Source organism: Vigna unguiculata, chromosome 1 (genome assembly GCF_004118075.2).
Source record: "Vigna unguiculata cultivar IT97K-499-35 chromosome 1, ASM411807v1, whole genome shotgun sequence".
NCBI classification, from domain to species: domain Eukaryota; kingdom Viridiplantae; phylum Streptophyta; class Magnoliopsida; order Fabales; family Fabaceae; genus Vigna; species Vigna unguiculata.
Genome location: NC_040279.1, coordinates 824,950 through 841,409, shown reverse-complemented (window position 1 = coordinate 841,409; position 16,460 = coordinate 824,950). Strand labels below are relative to the sequence as shown.

The 16,460-nt window shown below is 26.9% G+C and overlaps 3 protein-coding genes across 4 annotated transcripts; 1 reads left to right on the top strand and 2 right to left on the bottom strand.

Moving 5' to 3' along the window:
- Positions 1-1,162: 1,162 nt before the first annotated feature.
- LOC114162491 (immune-associated nucleotide-binding protein 9-like) lies at positions 1,163-3,698 on the bottom strand. Of its 2 annotated transcripts, none has more exons than XM_028046408.1 (6): positions 3,592-3,698; positions 3,169-3,394; positions 2,453-2,721; positions 1,784-1,948; positions 1,590-1,685; positions 1,163-1,499 (listed from the first exon to the last, which is right to left on the bottom strand). In XM_028046408.1, the coding sequence occupies exons 2-6, from the start codon at positions 3,371-3,373 to the stop codon at positions 1,290-1,292; spliced, it is 945 nt and encodes a 314-aa protein (XP_027902209.1). In that variant the 5' UTR covers positions 3,374-3,394; positions 3,592-3,698; the 3' UTR covers positions 1,163-1,289. The 2 variants fall into 2 exon arrangements, with proteins under 2 accessions (XP_027902209.1, XP_027902216.1); XM_028046415.1 differs by having other exon boundaries at positions 3,596-3,688.
- Positions 3,699-8,174: 4,476 nt separating this feature from the next.
- LOC114175796 (immune-associated nucleotide-binding protein 9-like) lies at positions 8,175-10,628 on the bottom strand. Its single transcript, XM_028060607.1, has 6 exons — positions 10,532-10,628; positions 10,108-10,333; positions 9,390-9,658; positions 8,821-8,985; positions 8,635-8,730; positions 8,175-8,527 (listed from the first exon to the last, which is right to left on the bottom strand). The coding sequence occupies exons 2-6, from the start codon at positions 10,310-10,312 to the stop codon at positions 8,324-8,326; spliced, it is 939 nt and encodes a 312-aa protein (XP_027916408.1). The 5' UTR covers positions 10,313-10,333; positions 10,532-10,628; the 3' UTR covers positions 8,175-8,323.
- A 2,214-nt stretch (positions 10,629-12,842) lies between these two features.
- Positions 12,843-15,958, top strand: LOC114175805 (immune-associated nucleotide-binding protein 9-like). The gene is made up of 5 exons (XM_028060613.1): positions 12,843-12,964; positions 13,092-13,317; positions 14,032-14,297; positions 14,954-15,118; positions 15,592-15,958. The coding sequence occupies exons 2-5, from the start codon at positions 13,113-13,115 to the stop codon at positions 15,796-15,798; spliced, it is 843 nt and encodes a 280-aa protein (XP_027916414.1). The 5' UTR covers positions 12,843-12,964; positions 13,092-13,112; the 3' UTR covers positions 15,799-15,958.
- The last annotated feature ends 502 nt before the right edge of the window (positions 15,959-16,460 follow it).

The following is a 16,460-nucleotide window of genomic DNA, read 5'->3' as shown; positions in this document are numbered from 1 at the left end:
TTTGAATCTTAACAAACATAGAATGAGATCGTGCAAATCAAAAGCATCACGAACTTTTCAACTATTGTATTGGTTCCTTTGCCCTGCTTTGTATTGCTATTTCTGTATTCATATATGATAGAGATGGATATGAAATTTTACTTCAGGGACAAGAATGAGTATAGTCAAACTTTGCACCATCTCAACTCATTGTCATCATTAATTTTAAGTGTTGAGTGGTCATAATTAGCTTGAATTAGTGTACTTTGCAAGTTGGTATGAAAAATAAATTTATAGTAATATTTAAAACTTATTAGATAGATTATAATTAGTTTGTTTTTATGATGTATCTAAATATGATCTATGCTATTTAATAGTTTTTTTTTTTTGCATTGCTTGATTATTGAGTTGGCTGCTTATTGTTGAGATAGAACAATGTTGTTCAAGCACCATTTTTGTCACTTAAGTGGTAATACATTGTTTAAGTTGTGATTTGAAGTTTGAGATATACAAATACTGAGATAATTATCTTTCTTTAAAACCTTCATTGCGCAAGATGATACAAGTGGTTGCTTAAGCGTTTAAGAGTCAAGAATTTGAGATAGTTTTTGGAAGTTTATGACATGAGAAATAAATTACATCACTCAAATGATGACATGTCAACACTAGTCTTCTCCATCACTTAAAATATCCATTGATTGAAGAAGAAAAATTATGATGGATAAACATGAAATAGATGATAAGTTTCTTCCATGGGATAGTTTCAAAGAGATATTTCTAGAAGAATATTTTCTTAATAGTATAATGTATGCAAAAACGGGTGTAGTTGATGTAGTTAGAGTATGATAATTTGTTATGCAATAGCCACATTTTATACCAAAGCCATTTAAGAGGCAAATTGAGAATGGATTGAAGGAATAAATTAAGATATTTGTTAATGAATTTCTTACTTTATTGAAAAACCCAAATTAGTTGAAGGTCTTAATAACAATTACGAAGTGGTTCGATTATCTTTCAATGAGTGTTCTAACAACAATAAAAAATATGATAAAAATAAGTCTTCTTTCAAACCACAATCTTCTTCAATGAATTTATAAAGGATTGATAATATTAGGAATATGAAATAAAGTGTAAACACAATAATATAAGAGCTATGACAAATTAAGAAATGTAATTCAAACACAATTTAATTACAAGGATACTTAGTAAATATATACAACATTTGAAAGAGTATTAGACCATATATATAAAAATACAAACACTCACATCACAATCATAAAGGTAAGTAGAAATATTTGAAGATATTAGAATCAAAGAATGGCACATCCCCCACCTCCACTTCCACCCCTACTCGTGTTTCTTTTATTTGCCTCTTGAAGATCCCATTTCAGTTTCTGGATTTCTTCATTTGATGTAGCTTGGACTGATTTATAATTTTGCTCTGCCTTAACTCTAGCAACCTTCTCTTCTTCTAACATTTTCATAAGTTTTGCAATCTCTTCCTTCAACTTTGATTCAATCTATATATTAAAATAAAATTACTATAAGAAAGTGATCATATGTTTAACCTTCAAGTAAACAAGAAGGTATAATGTATAATAATGATGTACCATATTAGTCATTCGTTTAAGCTCGTCATCATATCTTTTTTGCAATTGCATTTTAATTCCCAATGTTTCTGCCTTTTCAGTTTCAGTTGCTTTCTCCTGCAGTAAGTGATGAACTCGTAACTCACTCATATTATATATTATTTACCAAAATCTCATTATTTCGTAAATGCTTTCAACATTTATAAAAATTTCACCTTCAATCTTCTGAACAACTCATTTGTAAAGGGTTGTCCAACATTATGTGACATAACTACATTCACCAGATTGAGAAGTTGTTGAACCTGTTCCAATTGCTTACTTTTGTCCTTAGTCCTATTATTGAAAAGTACTTTACGATTGCCACATAAAGTGAGTATGTCCTACAATAACGTTCAACATCCATCATGATTAACATAATCTGATAGTTAATTATGGACTTCAATACAATTATAGGTTCTCAATACTCCAACACATCAAAGAGATTGTATTCAAATTTTCATTCAACAAGATACAATACCACGAGTTTATTTAAATATAAAAACATAATTTGAATTTATACAAAGTTTAACAAATTAAGTCTATTAATGTATAGTTATTTTAAACGTAATATGTGTTTATTTTTCCAACATGATTAACGATATAAATTTTACTAAAAGTCATATTACATTAACAAAATGATAAACGTTTTATGGGCAATCAATATACCATATCATCAAGTTATTAATATGCTTATTTATTACATTTGATATATATATATATATATATATATATATATATATATATAACTATTTAGTTTAAATACATAGTTATTTATATTTATAGATTTTATTTCCCTCCATAATAATAATTTGTATTTGTTAATTAAACTCATCATAACAAGTTACCTGGAGAGATTGTGGACAGTTACTACCTAAATAATCATCAAGTGTCTCCTCAGTTTCTTCTAATTCATCTCCTCCCGTGAATACCACAATCATGTAATCAACAATTTTGTGTCCAAATAAAGCTTGTAAGGTAAGAAAAGTAGCTTGTTCTTCTTCAGAAAAACGAGTTCTAATAGAAAACACCAAAACAATTGCATGAATTCCATCTTTGGCCAAATCAATACATTTGACTATTTCTCCTCCAGCAGAATTAGTTCCATCAAATAAGCCTACAAAATTTGTTAAGTTTTAGATTCATAAATAAATATATTTTTCCTACAAATATAATTGCTCTTTATTCTAATCCTACTAGTTTTTATTTAATTTGTTTTATGTTCATTATACAAATAGAAATTGTTATATTTTTGCAAAAACACAATTGCATGCAATAAAAACCAAATTATATTCACAGATATTAGGACATGAAATAGTAAGATGAAAAGGAAACATTTTGAAACATTTTGTGAATGGAATATTGAGACAAAGACCAAAACATGTAATAATAAATTTTGAAAGAATAGGAGAGTAAAGATGAAAAATTATGAGAGATAAACACGTAAACCATATACTTTTAGAAACTTGAATATTAATTATTAAATTTGTATATGATATAATTTGAAGGAGCAAAGACATGAATTTAATTCAAACTAAATGTCGACAAAGTTAAGATGGTTCACCTGGAGTGTCAATAACATTAATAATTGGTCCGTCTTTTATAGCAGTTGTTTGCAACTCACAAACACTTGTTACACCAGATGAGCTCATCCTTGACTTGAAGGCTTTCCTTCCAAGAATATTATTTCCTGTTGCACTTTTTCCATTACCGGTACGTCCAACTAAAACTAGCGTCTTCACCTCATTAGACAAGGAAGCTTTTCCCATTATAGTAAATTTGGATTAACACTACAAAAAAATGTTTTAATTAGAAATATATGACCAAAATAACAAACATGGATTCTACGGACAATAAATGAGGAAAAATATTTAGAAAAGATATAAGTTTTGAAATATGAAGTGTGCCTCAAATCAACAAGTAATTATTTTAAATTAAGTTACATCATTGAGTTAAATGTAATTTGTTGAAGAAAATGATTTCATGCCTACAAATATTTTGAAGAAACTCTTGTATGTGATGTAAAATCGCAATGCACAAACTAAAATGAAGATGATAAAATATATGTAAAAGATTATTTAAAATTAAATGATATGATTAGATAAAATGTTTAACTATGAAAACTATTTTATACCAAAAAAAAGGCACATAAAAAGAATCAAACATCTAATAAGTAAAATCAAAGTGTGTTTGAATATAACAAGAAAATAATATGCCTAAACTAAAGGTATGAGAAAAGAATAAATAAGACCACTCCAAAGGATATGTTACTAACAAAAGAAAAGTAAATTCTCTTATGAAGATAGACTTAAGAAAACACGAAATCCAATAAATAAAAGTTTTTAAAGATTTCATGTTAGATTTGCATATAAATTTTTTCATCTGTCGGAATGATTTAATATATATATATATATATATATATATATATATATATTTTTTTTTTCTTTTATGACATGTTAATTACAAGAAAATGAATACTTTTAACTAACATATTTATTTAGAGATGACAATGGTTAACCACACTCTTCTCTTCTCTTTCATAATCCAATACAATTTTTTATTTATTTCTCATTTATGCATTTTCCCCAAAACCTTTTGGCCTCTAATATTTGAGAGTTGGAACCTTCTCTCTCAATTAACCCATATCATTACCAATGTTACTTAACTCCTTCATCTAGAACAATGTCACAATTTAGAAGTTTGAGTTAAATTTTTTCATCATTAATGGATAAAATATAGTAAGATGTTGTTTTAGAAAAAATCATTGGTGATAACACTACACATCATCTTCTAAAACAAATTTTGCTCATGCAATCCTAAAACAAAATTTAAGAAATATCACCATCATAAACTTAAAATTTGAGTAAACGAAAAAAAAGACAAAAAATAATCAAGGAAAGACAACATTGATAACAACAAAAAGAAAAATCGTTGTTAGAATTGTCATCAATAATGATGTTCCAATAGCGAAAGTAGAAGAGTTGAGATTGTACTATTACACATAAACTCTATCACACAATTTAGGAAAATCAAGTTGAAAAAGGGGTTAATAACGAAATTTGTAGTTCAACCAAATTTGATGGTGTTTGGTGTGATAGTAATAGTGGCTCTTGAATGCATCACTCACTATAAAAGAATTTAATATTTAATTCTTCAATGATTAATTAATGTATGTAATTGGATAAATTGAGACAATGATTACTTTAATATGTTAAATTACTTTATTATAATTAATTATAATTTAATTTATAAGTATTCATTATTTAAATTATAATACTATTACAAATTTATATTTTCTAAACAACTCAACATATAAAATTATAATTTATTTAAGTTATAGTAATTTTTATAAAAATAAATTACTTTAAGTTATAGTAATTTTTATATAAAAAAATATAAACTTGATATATGTTATCATGCCCTTTAAAATTTAATAAAACTAAAACAATGTGCGAAAATTAAAATTTTTGATAAAACAATTGTGGTAAAATTTGTTATATAGAGATAGTTGAATATGTAATTAAAATTATAATCATGTGATTAGTTTTTCTACTTAAAAAGTTATTAATTATTATTTAATTAAATAAAGTTGAAAATTACTTTACTTAGACAAAATAAGTAATGTCATCCATTACGTACGAAAAAAAATAATTCACAAAAAGAAAAAAAAAACTTATTTGAGTCGTAATAAAGTGAAAGTCAATACAACAATTAGTAGAATGTATGTTTGATGATATTAATACTTATAATAATTTCAAAAATATTAATTAGTAGACTATAAGGTGTTGTTTACTTTTAATTGGTCTCACTAATAGCTGGATATTAAAAAATATATTCACGAAATTTTTTACATTTATATGTTTTTTTTTTCATTTTAAATCATTTTATTTTAAAACGATTCCTTAAAATGTAAACTTAGTCAAAAACTTAATTTTAAAGTACAACTAAATAAAATTGTATAATAAATATTATATGAATAAGTTTAGTTTTTAAAAAATTATTTTTAAATAAGTTGTCTGCGAAGCCCTTTTCTTTTTCTTTTTCTCTGATTTTCCTAATCTTAAGTGCACCAACTCACCCACACTGAACAAAACACTCCTCACTCCCCCACCAATTTTCTCTCAAGTTCTCCTTCCCATAACCCCTTTACAACCTCCATAATTTTGATCCTTCTTCTTTTGTAATTAGATTCTGGAAAGGAAAACCCTGCAGAGCTCCTAGTTGACTCCACTTCCAACTTCCTTCTTCAAAGTAAGTCAATCCTCCCATGTTTGATCCTGTTTGACTTTGAATTTGAAATTTTGCCTCTATTCTGGGATTAATCAGGTGTTTTTCCTCTCCCTGTGTTATAATGACGAAATTCTCTAGGTTGAAGTGAGGTTTTGTGCCCTCACTGTTGAGGTGGTGTCTTACTAAGTTTAAAATCAAAAAAAGGTAAGGGAAGCTAACATTTCTCCTAAAATTCGTATAGAAATCTGTTCTGATGACTCTGGATTGCATGTTTGAGTGTTGAATTGAGGTTTGAACTACATAATTGGGTGTGTATTTGAATTGTGCAAGGATTCTGGGCTTCTGCATGTGGGAACAGGTTTGAAATCTGGTAATTTCGCCTAGGCGAGTGGCTCTCGCTTGAGCGAAAACACCAGAAAACACACCCCTGTTCCTACGCGAAGTCTCGCCTAGGCAAGCTGAGGTCGCTTGAGCGAGAGACACTCTCGTCTAAGCGAACCAACTTAGCCTGAGCGAGAGTTTGCCCATATTTTTATTTTGCCCACTGTTGGAGCCTCGCTCAGGCGAGAATGACTCGCCTAAGCGAGAAGCGAGATGGCCTCTCGCTTGGGCTAAATCTTCTAGCTTGAGCGAGAACCACTGCAGTTGGGTGTTTGATTTTCTGTCTTAATGGGTGAGATCATATGTTTGAATGTGAACTATTGCAATTAGCCTCTTATATATGCTTGGAATGTTATTGCTAATATTATGAATGGTGAAATTGGATGAATATAGATTACGAGGAGATGTGGTTGAATTAGAATTTCAAGGGAAATTCAAAAGAGTATGTTAGTGTGTGTAAGGACGTGAGGGCTCTGTATTGGTTGGTATCCTGAAACTCCAATAATCATTCACACTTAGATAGAGCAGAATGACTTATGTCGTGAGGAGTAGCATGAGGTCCTAGTCTTTGGACTTGATCAAGTCTTAGACGCGAAAGGGACTTACGTTGGGAGTGGTCGGGTGATAACCCCTTGCGCCCAAACTCTGTAGAGTTTGGGGACCGTCACAGGTGCACGCCACCAAGAGATCCAACGCCGCTTACACAATCCAGATATTGAGTCTAGAGTTATGTATTTGAGATTTGTTTGTGATGATATTCATAATTTGAAATGCATGCTTTCCATTATTTAAGTTAGCTTACCCTTTCTTATCTATGTTTTTTCCTTGTGTGTTTCTCTTTTGCAATGATCACCTACTTTTGGTGTGAGCAAAGAAGAATCGAAGTGAAGACAACCCTCTCCTGGACAAGAGTTGATCCTTGGCTTGGAAATCCAGTAGTAGCTTTTGGGTTAGGCTCTATGGAGTTTTGTGATGTATAAATTAACTTTCCCTTAGTATAGACTGCACATGTCGATAGTGACTTATATGGTTATTTTGGATGACTGTATCAGCACTCTATAATAGTTTATTTCTACTATCTGTTTTGTTTGATCATAATGTAATGTTATTTAGTAGCGTAAAAATTATTAAATGGGATGTTACATTGTCTCACAAAATGTTGATTTTAGAAAATTAATATTTTAAAAAATAAATTTAATTTCATAATTCTAAATAAAAAAATATAATATATAAAATTAAATTTTAAACAATTTTTAAATGATTAATATTTGTTTCATTATTAACTATAATTAAAAACAATATTGAAATGAAATTCAATTATTTGCAACTTTAGATTGATGATATCCAACGCAACCAACACAAAATTAAAATATTTATCCCATTACTTGTAAATATCTTTTAAAAGTATTAATTTAATATTGATCATCGATTTTACTCACAAATATCTGTCATTATAATTTGTCATATTTACATTCAACACTAACCTATGAAAAAACATATAATTGTGTCTCATCACATTCAACACTAACCTATGAAAAACAATTCATTCTTAAATATGTCTTTTTTTAAAGTTATTATTGTAAATTATATCTTAATTAATTTTGTAATTCTTTTTTTGCATTTTTAATATACTTAACTTTATTAATAAAATAAGTTGTCCTTTTTTCCACTGAAAGATATACTTACTTTATGTGACAAAAGGGAAACAAAGCAAAATCATATTTTATAAACATCATAAATATTATACTCTTTTTAGGTAAATTTTTTTAAACAAGAAATAATTAAAACAAAATGAAAGCAAATACATGCAAAAAGCAAAAGAAAAAAAAAAAAAAATATATATATATATATATATATATATATATATATATATATATATATATGCCATTACATGATATAAGCATAACAATATGATTATGAAATAAAATGTAAACACAATAAAATAGGAGTTATGACAAATTAAGAAATGTAACCCATACATAATTTTGTTACATGGAAATAATTAGCAAATTTATACAACGATTAGAGGAATGTTGGATCATAAATATACAAATACAAACACTCATTATCACAAAGGTAGAGTAGAAATATTTGAAGGTATATTAGGATTACATAATGACACATCTACGCCTAACTGGCTCACAAACTCTTACTTTATTTGCCTCTTGAAGATTCCATTGTAATTTTTGAATTTCTTTATTTGATGAAGTTTGAATTGATTTATAATTTTCTTCGGCTTTAAGTCTAGCAACTTTCTCTTCTTCTAACATTTTCATGAGCTTTGCAATTTCTTCGTTAAACTTTGATTCGATCTATGTATTAAAAATTAAAATCATTATTTTAAAAGTAAAAGAATGAAAATTAAGAAAGTAATAATATCTTAGAAGTAAATTTGAAGATATAATGTATAATGATGTACCAAATCAGTCATTCGTTTAAGCTCATCATCATATCTTTTTTGTAATTGCATTTTAATTCCCAAAGTTTCTGCCTTTTCAGTTTCAGTTGCTTTCTCCTACAATATGATGAGCTCATAATTATTATGTATTATTTACAAAAATATCAATATTTCATAAATGATTTCATGCATTTATAAAAATTTCACCTTCAATCTCTTGAACAACTCATTTGTAAAGGGTTGTCCAGCATTATGTAACATAACTTCATCCACAAGATTGAGAAGTTGTTGAACTTGTTCCAATCGCTCATTTTCGTCCTTAGTCCTATTATTGAAGAGTACTTTACGATTGCCACACAAAGTAAGTATATCCTACAATAATGTCCAACCTCCATCATAATCAACATAATCTAATCTAATGGTTAATTATTGATTTAGTACATAATTAGAAGTTGTCTATACAAAAACATTTTCAAAAAATTGTGTTAAAAGTAGCAAAAGTAATGTTGGGTTAAATTAATCTCTCCTTCATATTTTTATACATATATAACATTATATTAAGTACTATCTTTTGACTTTTTAAAAAGAAGATAAAATTATAAATATGGATAATTAAGAAGTTAATGATTATTATGACTAAAAGGTATGTATATTTATATCGATTAAATATATGGTTACTTATATTTATAGTTTTCGTTTCTCTCCATAAAGAGTTTGCTAGTTATGAATAGTAAAAGTAATATATGTATATAATGATTAAACTGATTATAAAAAACCTGAAGAGGTTGTGGACAATTGCAGTCTAAGTAATCATCAAGTGTCTCCTCATTGGCTTCTAAGTCATCCCCTCCCGTGAATACCACAAGCATGTAATCAACAATTTTGTGCCCAAATAAAGCTTGTAAGGTAAGAAAAGTAGCTTGTTCTTCTTCAGAAAAACGAGTTCTAACAGAGAATACTAATATGATAGCATGGATTCCATCTTTAGCCAAATCAATACATTTTACTATTTCCTTTCCAGCAGAATTAGTTCCGTCAAATAGCCCTACAACATTTGTTAAGTTTTAGATTCATAATTAAATATACTTTTCTTCTCCAAATATTATTGTTTTCTTATTTTAGTCTCAATAATTTTTTATTTTTTGTCTTCATAATACAAATAAAATTTTTATATTTTGAAAGAACACAAATTACATGTAACACAAATAAAAATATATTTATAAATATTTAAAGTAAATTTTGCCATTATGTTAGGACATAAAATAAAAGTTATAATATTTGTAAGGATGAAAATAAAATATTTTTGGTAATGGAATGAAATATTGAGAGAAAGATCAAAACATGCAATAACAAATTTTGAGAGAGCTAACAAATAAATCATATACTTTTAGAAACTTGAATATATAGTTAAATGTTAAGTTTGTATACGATATAATTTGAAAGAACAAAGACATATATTTAATTCAAAGCAAATATTGGTAGAGTTTGATTTACCTGGGGTGTCAATAACATTAATAATTGGTCCATCTTTTATAGTAGTTGTTTGCAATTCACAAACACTTGTTACACCAGATGAGCTTATCTTTGACTTAAAGGCTTTCCTTCCAAGAATATTATTTCCTGTTGCACTTTTGCCATTTCCAGTACGTCCAACTAAAACTAACGTCTTCATCTCATTAGAAAAGTAAGCTTTTCCCATTATTGTAAATTTAGATTAACACTACAAAAAAAAAGTTTTATCAGAAATATATGACCAAAATAATAAACATGGGTTCTATGGACAATAAATAGGCAAAACGATTTAGGAAAGATATACGTTTTGAAATATGAAGTGTGTCTCAAATCAAGTAAAAATTGGGGTTAAATTAAATAAAATTATTGAGTTAAATGTAATTTGTTAAAGAAAATTATGTCATGCCTATAAATATTTTGAAGAAACTCGTGTATGAGCGTAAAATGGTGATGCAAAAATTAAAATGAAGATGATAAAACCTATATGAAAGGTTATTTCAAATTTCAATGATATAATTACATAAAATGTCTAACTTTCAAAACCATTTTATACTTGGGAAAAACATATAAAATGAATCAAGCATCTTAACAAGTAAAAACAAAGTGTGTTTGAATATAACAAGAAAATAATATACCTAAACTAGATACATGAGGAAAGAATAAATAAAACAACTTATAGGAGGATAAGTTAGAAATGAAAGAAAATTAAAATTCTCTTTTCCAAAAGACTTGGTAAAATAAAAAATGAAAATAGCCTTTAAAATGGAATTTACTGAATAAAAGTGCGTAGAGATTTCAAGTTAGATTTGCGTATAACTTTTTTATGTTTTGTAACTTATTCAACATATATCTTTCTTTTTGAACATGTACTACAAAATAAAATTTTAAAATGCATATTTATTTAGAAGTGACAAAGTGGGTTAATATGTTTATTTCTAGTTTGGAAAAAGTGGGACGATATGAGCTAACCCGCAATATTCAAGACTTGCTAGCTTGTTAATAATTTTTTTTTTTAAATTTGAATGTTTAATAATTTATTTTGTCTCATTATATAATGAGATTTTTTTTCCTATTTACCTCACTTTTTGAAAAAACGAGTCTATGCAATCATTTTTCTTTTGTCAATAAGTGATAAGAGAGACCACAATAATGTGAAACTTTGTTTAATGTTGTATCATTCACAAACATGTTTATCATTTTTTGTCTTAGCATCACCTACATTCAATGCCACACTATTCACTTCTCTTTCATAACACAATGCAAGTTCTTTTCCTATTTTGTTTTTTTTTTGTTCATTTTCCTAAAACCTTTTTGGCTCCAATATTAGAGAGTTGCATAATTCTCTCTTTGTTAAGGTATGTCATTACCAATGTCACATTACTCATCCACATTTAGAACAATATCACAATTTATAAGCTTAAGCTAGTTTTTCTCACTCTTAATGGTTAAGATATAGTAAAAGGTTGTTTTAGATGACCCGTTGGTGTTAACACTACCATAGTACACGACCACCTTCATGTTGTGAAGTAATAAGTAACTCTTGTGAAAGTCATTCATTCAATCTTAATTTTTTTTTGGATATATCACATGGTAAAATTGAAATTTGAGAAAACAAAAAGGCATGAAAGGAATTAGGAAAGACAATATTGATGACATCCGAGGCAAAATCATTATTAGGATTGTCATTGACAGTGATGAGGTCAATAATAATGGTGAAAGTTTGGCACCAACAATGTTAAGGATTGTAGATGGCTCTTGAAGAAGGAAGAGGAAAAGTTAAGATTTTATCGTTACACATAAACTCCAACACCCATTTTTAGCAATAGTTTGTGTTAAAACTTTCGTTATTTTATCCACTCATGATGGCGGTTAGGAGTAAAACTGTCGTTGTTTTATTTTTTTAACGGTCGTTAAAAATTATCATTATTTTTTTCACCTTTTAACAACACCCCAAATAATGACAGTTTGGAAACCGTCTTCAAAAGTCATATTTAGTCATCGTTAAAAGGTGTTATGTAGTAGTGATTACATTAGTGTGCGTATATATATATATATATATATATATATATATATTTTGAATAATTTAATTCAATTAATATTAATTTCATTTAAAAAATCTTAATTTTATTTATGGGCTCACTTAAAAATTAATTACAAACATAATTAAATCATTGCAATTCAAGAATATAAACATGGTAATCAGTGATTCCAAAAACTAATGTGGAAGCTATTTAATTGCTAAAATGGTTCTTTTGGAAGTGGTTCCAAAAACTAATGTGGAAGCTATTTAACTGCTAAAAAGGTACTTTTGGAAACGAAATATTTACGTGAAATTATTAAGATGGCTTAGGGAAGTTATTTGTGAATCTAACTTGGAAACTTTTCAAGCTTAAACTTTCTCTATTTCATATATTTTTCCATTTTATGATGTCTTTGAAGAGGTAGATTTCACGTCTCTCTTTTGATTCTAATTTACAATTATCACTACATTATTAATTTCCTTTCCTACATTTCATATGTATATTATTATCTTGTTACTTTCAAATAAGTATATTATTATCTTGTTACTTTCAAACAGGTATATTATTATCTTGTTACTTTCAACAACACTTTAGTTATATCTTTCAATATGCTTTGGTTTTACTTGTGCTTTATCTTGTTACTTTTAAACAGGTATATTATTATCTTGTTACTTTCAACAACACTTTAGTTATATCTTTCAATATGCTTTGGTTTTACTTGTGCTTTTCTGAACAAGTTTAGTTTCTTACTTGAACAACTATAAAAGGTTATGAAATCTTGATAATTCATGCCAAACCAGGTTTTCTCATGTTATTAGGTTAGAAACACACACCCTTTTATGCTTCAAAACATTTTTCTTAATTGTTTTATCACACTTTTAATCATTATAAATGTATGTTTGTTGCGTTGTTATTGTTTTATTTAATTTGTTTTTCAACCTGCAGTTGCAATCTGAATTTGATACGATGGAACAAATTTCCTTATTTAATGAAGAGAAGACACTAGTTTTAGTTGGACGAATTGGAAATGGTAAAAGTACAACTGGAAATAGCATTCTTGGAAGAAATGCCTTCAAACTAAGAACGCGTTCTTCTAGTGAATCACATATTTGTGAATTACAGAAAAATGTTACAAAAGATGGTTCAATTATTAATGTTATTAACACTCCAGGTAATATGTGCTACTTTCAAATGCATTTAGTTTAAGTTAAAGCAAATGTAGTTACCTTGATTATTTGAAGATCAAAGAGTGCTAACACCATTATATTTCTTATTGTTAGCAAAAATTTGTTAAAAAGTTACATGTTTTGATAACTTCTAAGTAAGAAACAATTGAAAAATGAAACTTACCAAAATGTATCGAAGTTTTAGATAGCGATCAATTTCATTTGTGTCAAATTTCATTGAGTAAAAGCATACTTAACCCTTTTTGTTTTTAGTCGAAGCCTTTATGTCATTAAAAATTATAGTGATTTCTTTTTACACTACGAGGACCATAAATATTTGTGTATGCATACACTATAAGAAAATCATTGAATAATAACCAATTTTAGTGGTAAAAAATGATTAGTCAGTATAGTGGCCAATCTAGATACCAATTTATAAACTAAAAATTATTAATAACTAAAATAGTTTCAAAATATTATAATTGATCTCTAAATTGGTAACTAAAATAGTTTCTATTATGAATTAGTCTCTAAATTGATCACTAACATTAGCTACCAAGGTTTTAACTACCAAAGAAATTGTTCTCTAATTAGGAAATTGACCTCTAAATTGATCTCTAAGCATATTTTTGGTCAATAAAATTGGTCATCATTTAAGATTTTTCTTGTAGTGATATTAAAAATTCATTCTTAAATCCAAAAGCTAATATGTTTTGTAGGACTTTTTGATGGAAGTGACTCTGTTGGAAAAGAAATAATTGAATGTATTGATGTGGCTAAAGATGGAATTCATGCAATTCTTGTGGTATTCTCTGTGAGAACTCGTTTTTCTGAAGAGGAAGAAGCTACTTTACGTGTCGTGCAAACTTTGTTTGGACATAAAATAACTGATTACATGATTTTAGTCTTCACTGGAGGAGATGAACTTGAATATAATGATGAGACACTAGAAGATTATTTAGGTGGATGTCCTCAACCTCTTAAGGTATCTTATCATATTATCATTTAAATTGTGTATTATTCTTGTAATTCTTAGATCAAAATTAGAAAAATAAATGCATGTGATTATATGGACACTAAGAAATTCTTAACTACAATAATATGTGTATCATTCCATTATTCAAATTTAGTTGTAACACTGTATTTCCTTTATCCTCTCTTTCTTTATATTAGATTTAAATTTCTTAACATACCATTAAAAAATATTGTTGCACATATGTATTAATACTTGATATCAAGGATTATTAGCATGTTTAATTTTTAAAAATTACAAATACAGTTATAGAGTTGTATATGATGAATTTTGTTAACCAAATCGGATATTTCATTTGAAGAAAAATTGGTCATATATATCACTAATCAAAATTAAACAAATTATAGTTGGTCATATTAGAAAAACACACTCATTATATATATATATATATATATATATATATATATATATATATATATATATATAATACTATATTATGTATACAAATTATATTTAAATAAATCGAAGAATTATAATATTATAGACCTATTGTTCAATTACATATTTAATTATTATTCATTCATTTAATATTATTGTGTGCTAATTTCTTAGACTATGTAGGACTTTAGAAATTTGATGATTATGATAGAGTTTTAATATTGTTGTAGGATATTTTACTCCAATGTGACAATCGCAAAGTGCTATTTGATAATAAGACTAAAGATGAAAAGAAGCAACTACAACAAGTTCAACAACTTATGAATCTTGTGAACATGGTCATGTCAAAGAATAATGGACAACCATATACAAATAAGACATTTGTGAGATGGCAGGTAAGGATTTTATGAAGTTTAAAAACATTTCTTAAATTCTAAAAAAATTGAAACCACAAAAGAATGATTTTTTTTTATAAAAAAAGTAGAATCTAAAATGCGAACAAAAGTATATGATGAGTTAAAACGAGATGAATTGGTAAGTGTTGTCTTTATATGTTAAATAATTCGTTGTACTTTTGAAAAACAAAATTCATTAAATTAAGTTGAATTGATTTTATCTAATTTATCATGTTAAATGGACGAATTCAATTGTGTGAATTGATTTTGTCATTCTTAATTTTGGGTATCTTTTAATATTATATCACATGGTATCATGACTTCATAAATGAATGTACTTCTACGACAAAAAAAATAATAATAATGTACTCATATCTAAGTATATTTGCATGTGTAGAGAATATGAGTATAAATATTGAATATTACTTAATTATTTTTATTTTGTTAAATGATAGTTTGATCTTGATTCATAGGAAGGATCACAACTGAAAGAAGAAATCACAAATCTTTTAGAAACATTGGAAGAAGAAAGAGTTCAAAGACTTATGATTGAAGAAAAATTGAAGTTAGCACAAGCTTCATTGAATGATGAAATTCAAAAATTAAGATATAATCATGAGTTAGCAAATACAAGACCACATATACTTCAACAACTTATGTCTATGTGTGGCATTCTCTAATGTTGACACTATTTTATCTTTACAATTCAAGTATTTTAATGTATAATACTACATTATTTGTGTATACAATGTATGATGTGTGTCATGTATTGCCATAGACTTGTGTATTTTACCGTTTAAAGTATTGTATTCAAATAAATAAAATGTATGTTATGATCCAGGAAAAATTCTCAATCTCTAATTTTAAATATTTTAGGTTCATATTGAAGGGTGGAGAAGTTTTTCCCAATAGTACTCCACAAATTCAAAGTGTTTTATTTGTTAGATTTTTCACATTCAAACTTTTGCTATTGTGTAACCTATATGTTAGTTTTTGGAAAATTGAAAAATGCATTATTTCAATCCTAAAAAGATGAAATTTTTATGGCAAATGATTTATGAAATTTAAAATGGTAAGATGTCAAAATTCGTAACGATGTCAAAGAGAAAATTTTAAATTAAGTATTTTGTATTTTGGAGACATAGCTTATATTTGTCTTTTTTGGTAAAAATAGAATTAAAATATTTTATTCAAAAATGAATATGACTTTTCTTTTTATTCAACTAGCAATATTCTTCAATTTTCAATTTAATAATCTTTTTTCTTAAAAAATATAAATTTAATACAAAATAGTCAAATTCAGTCTTAAACAGCTCACAAGAATTAAAATTTACTTTCATAT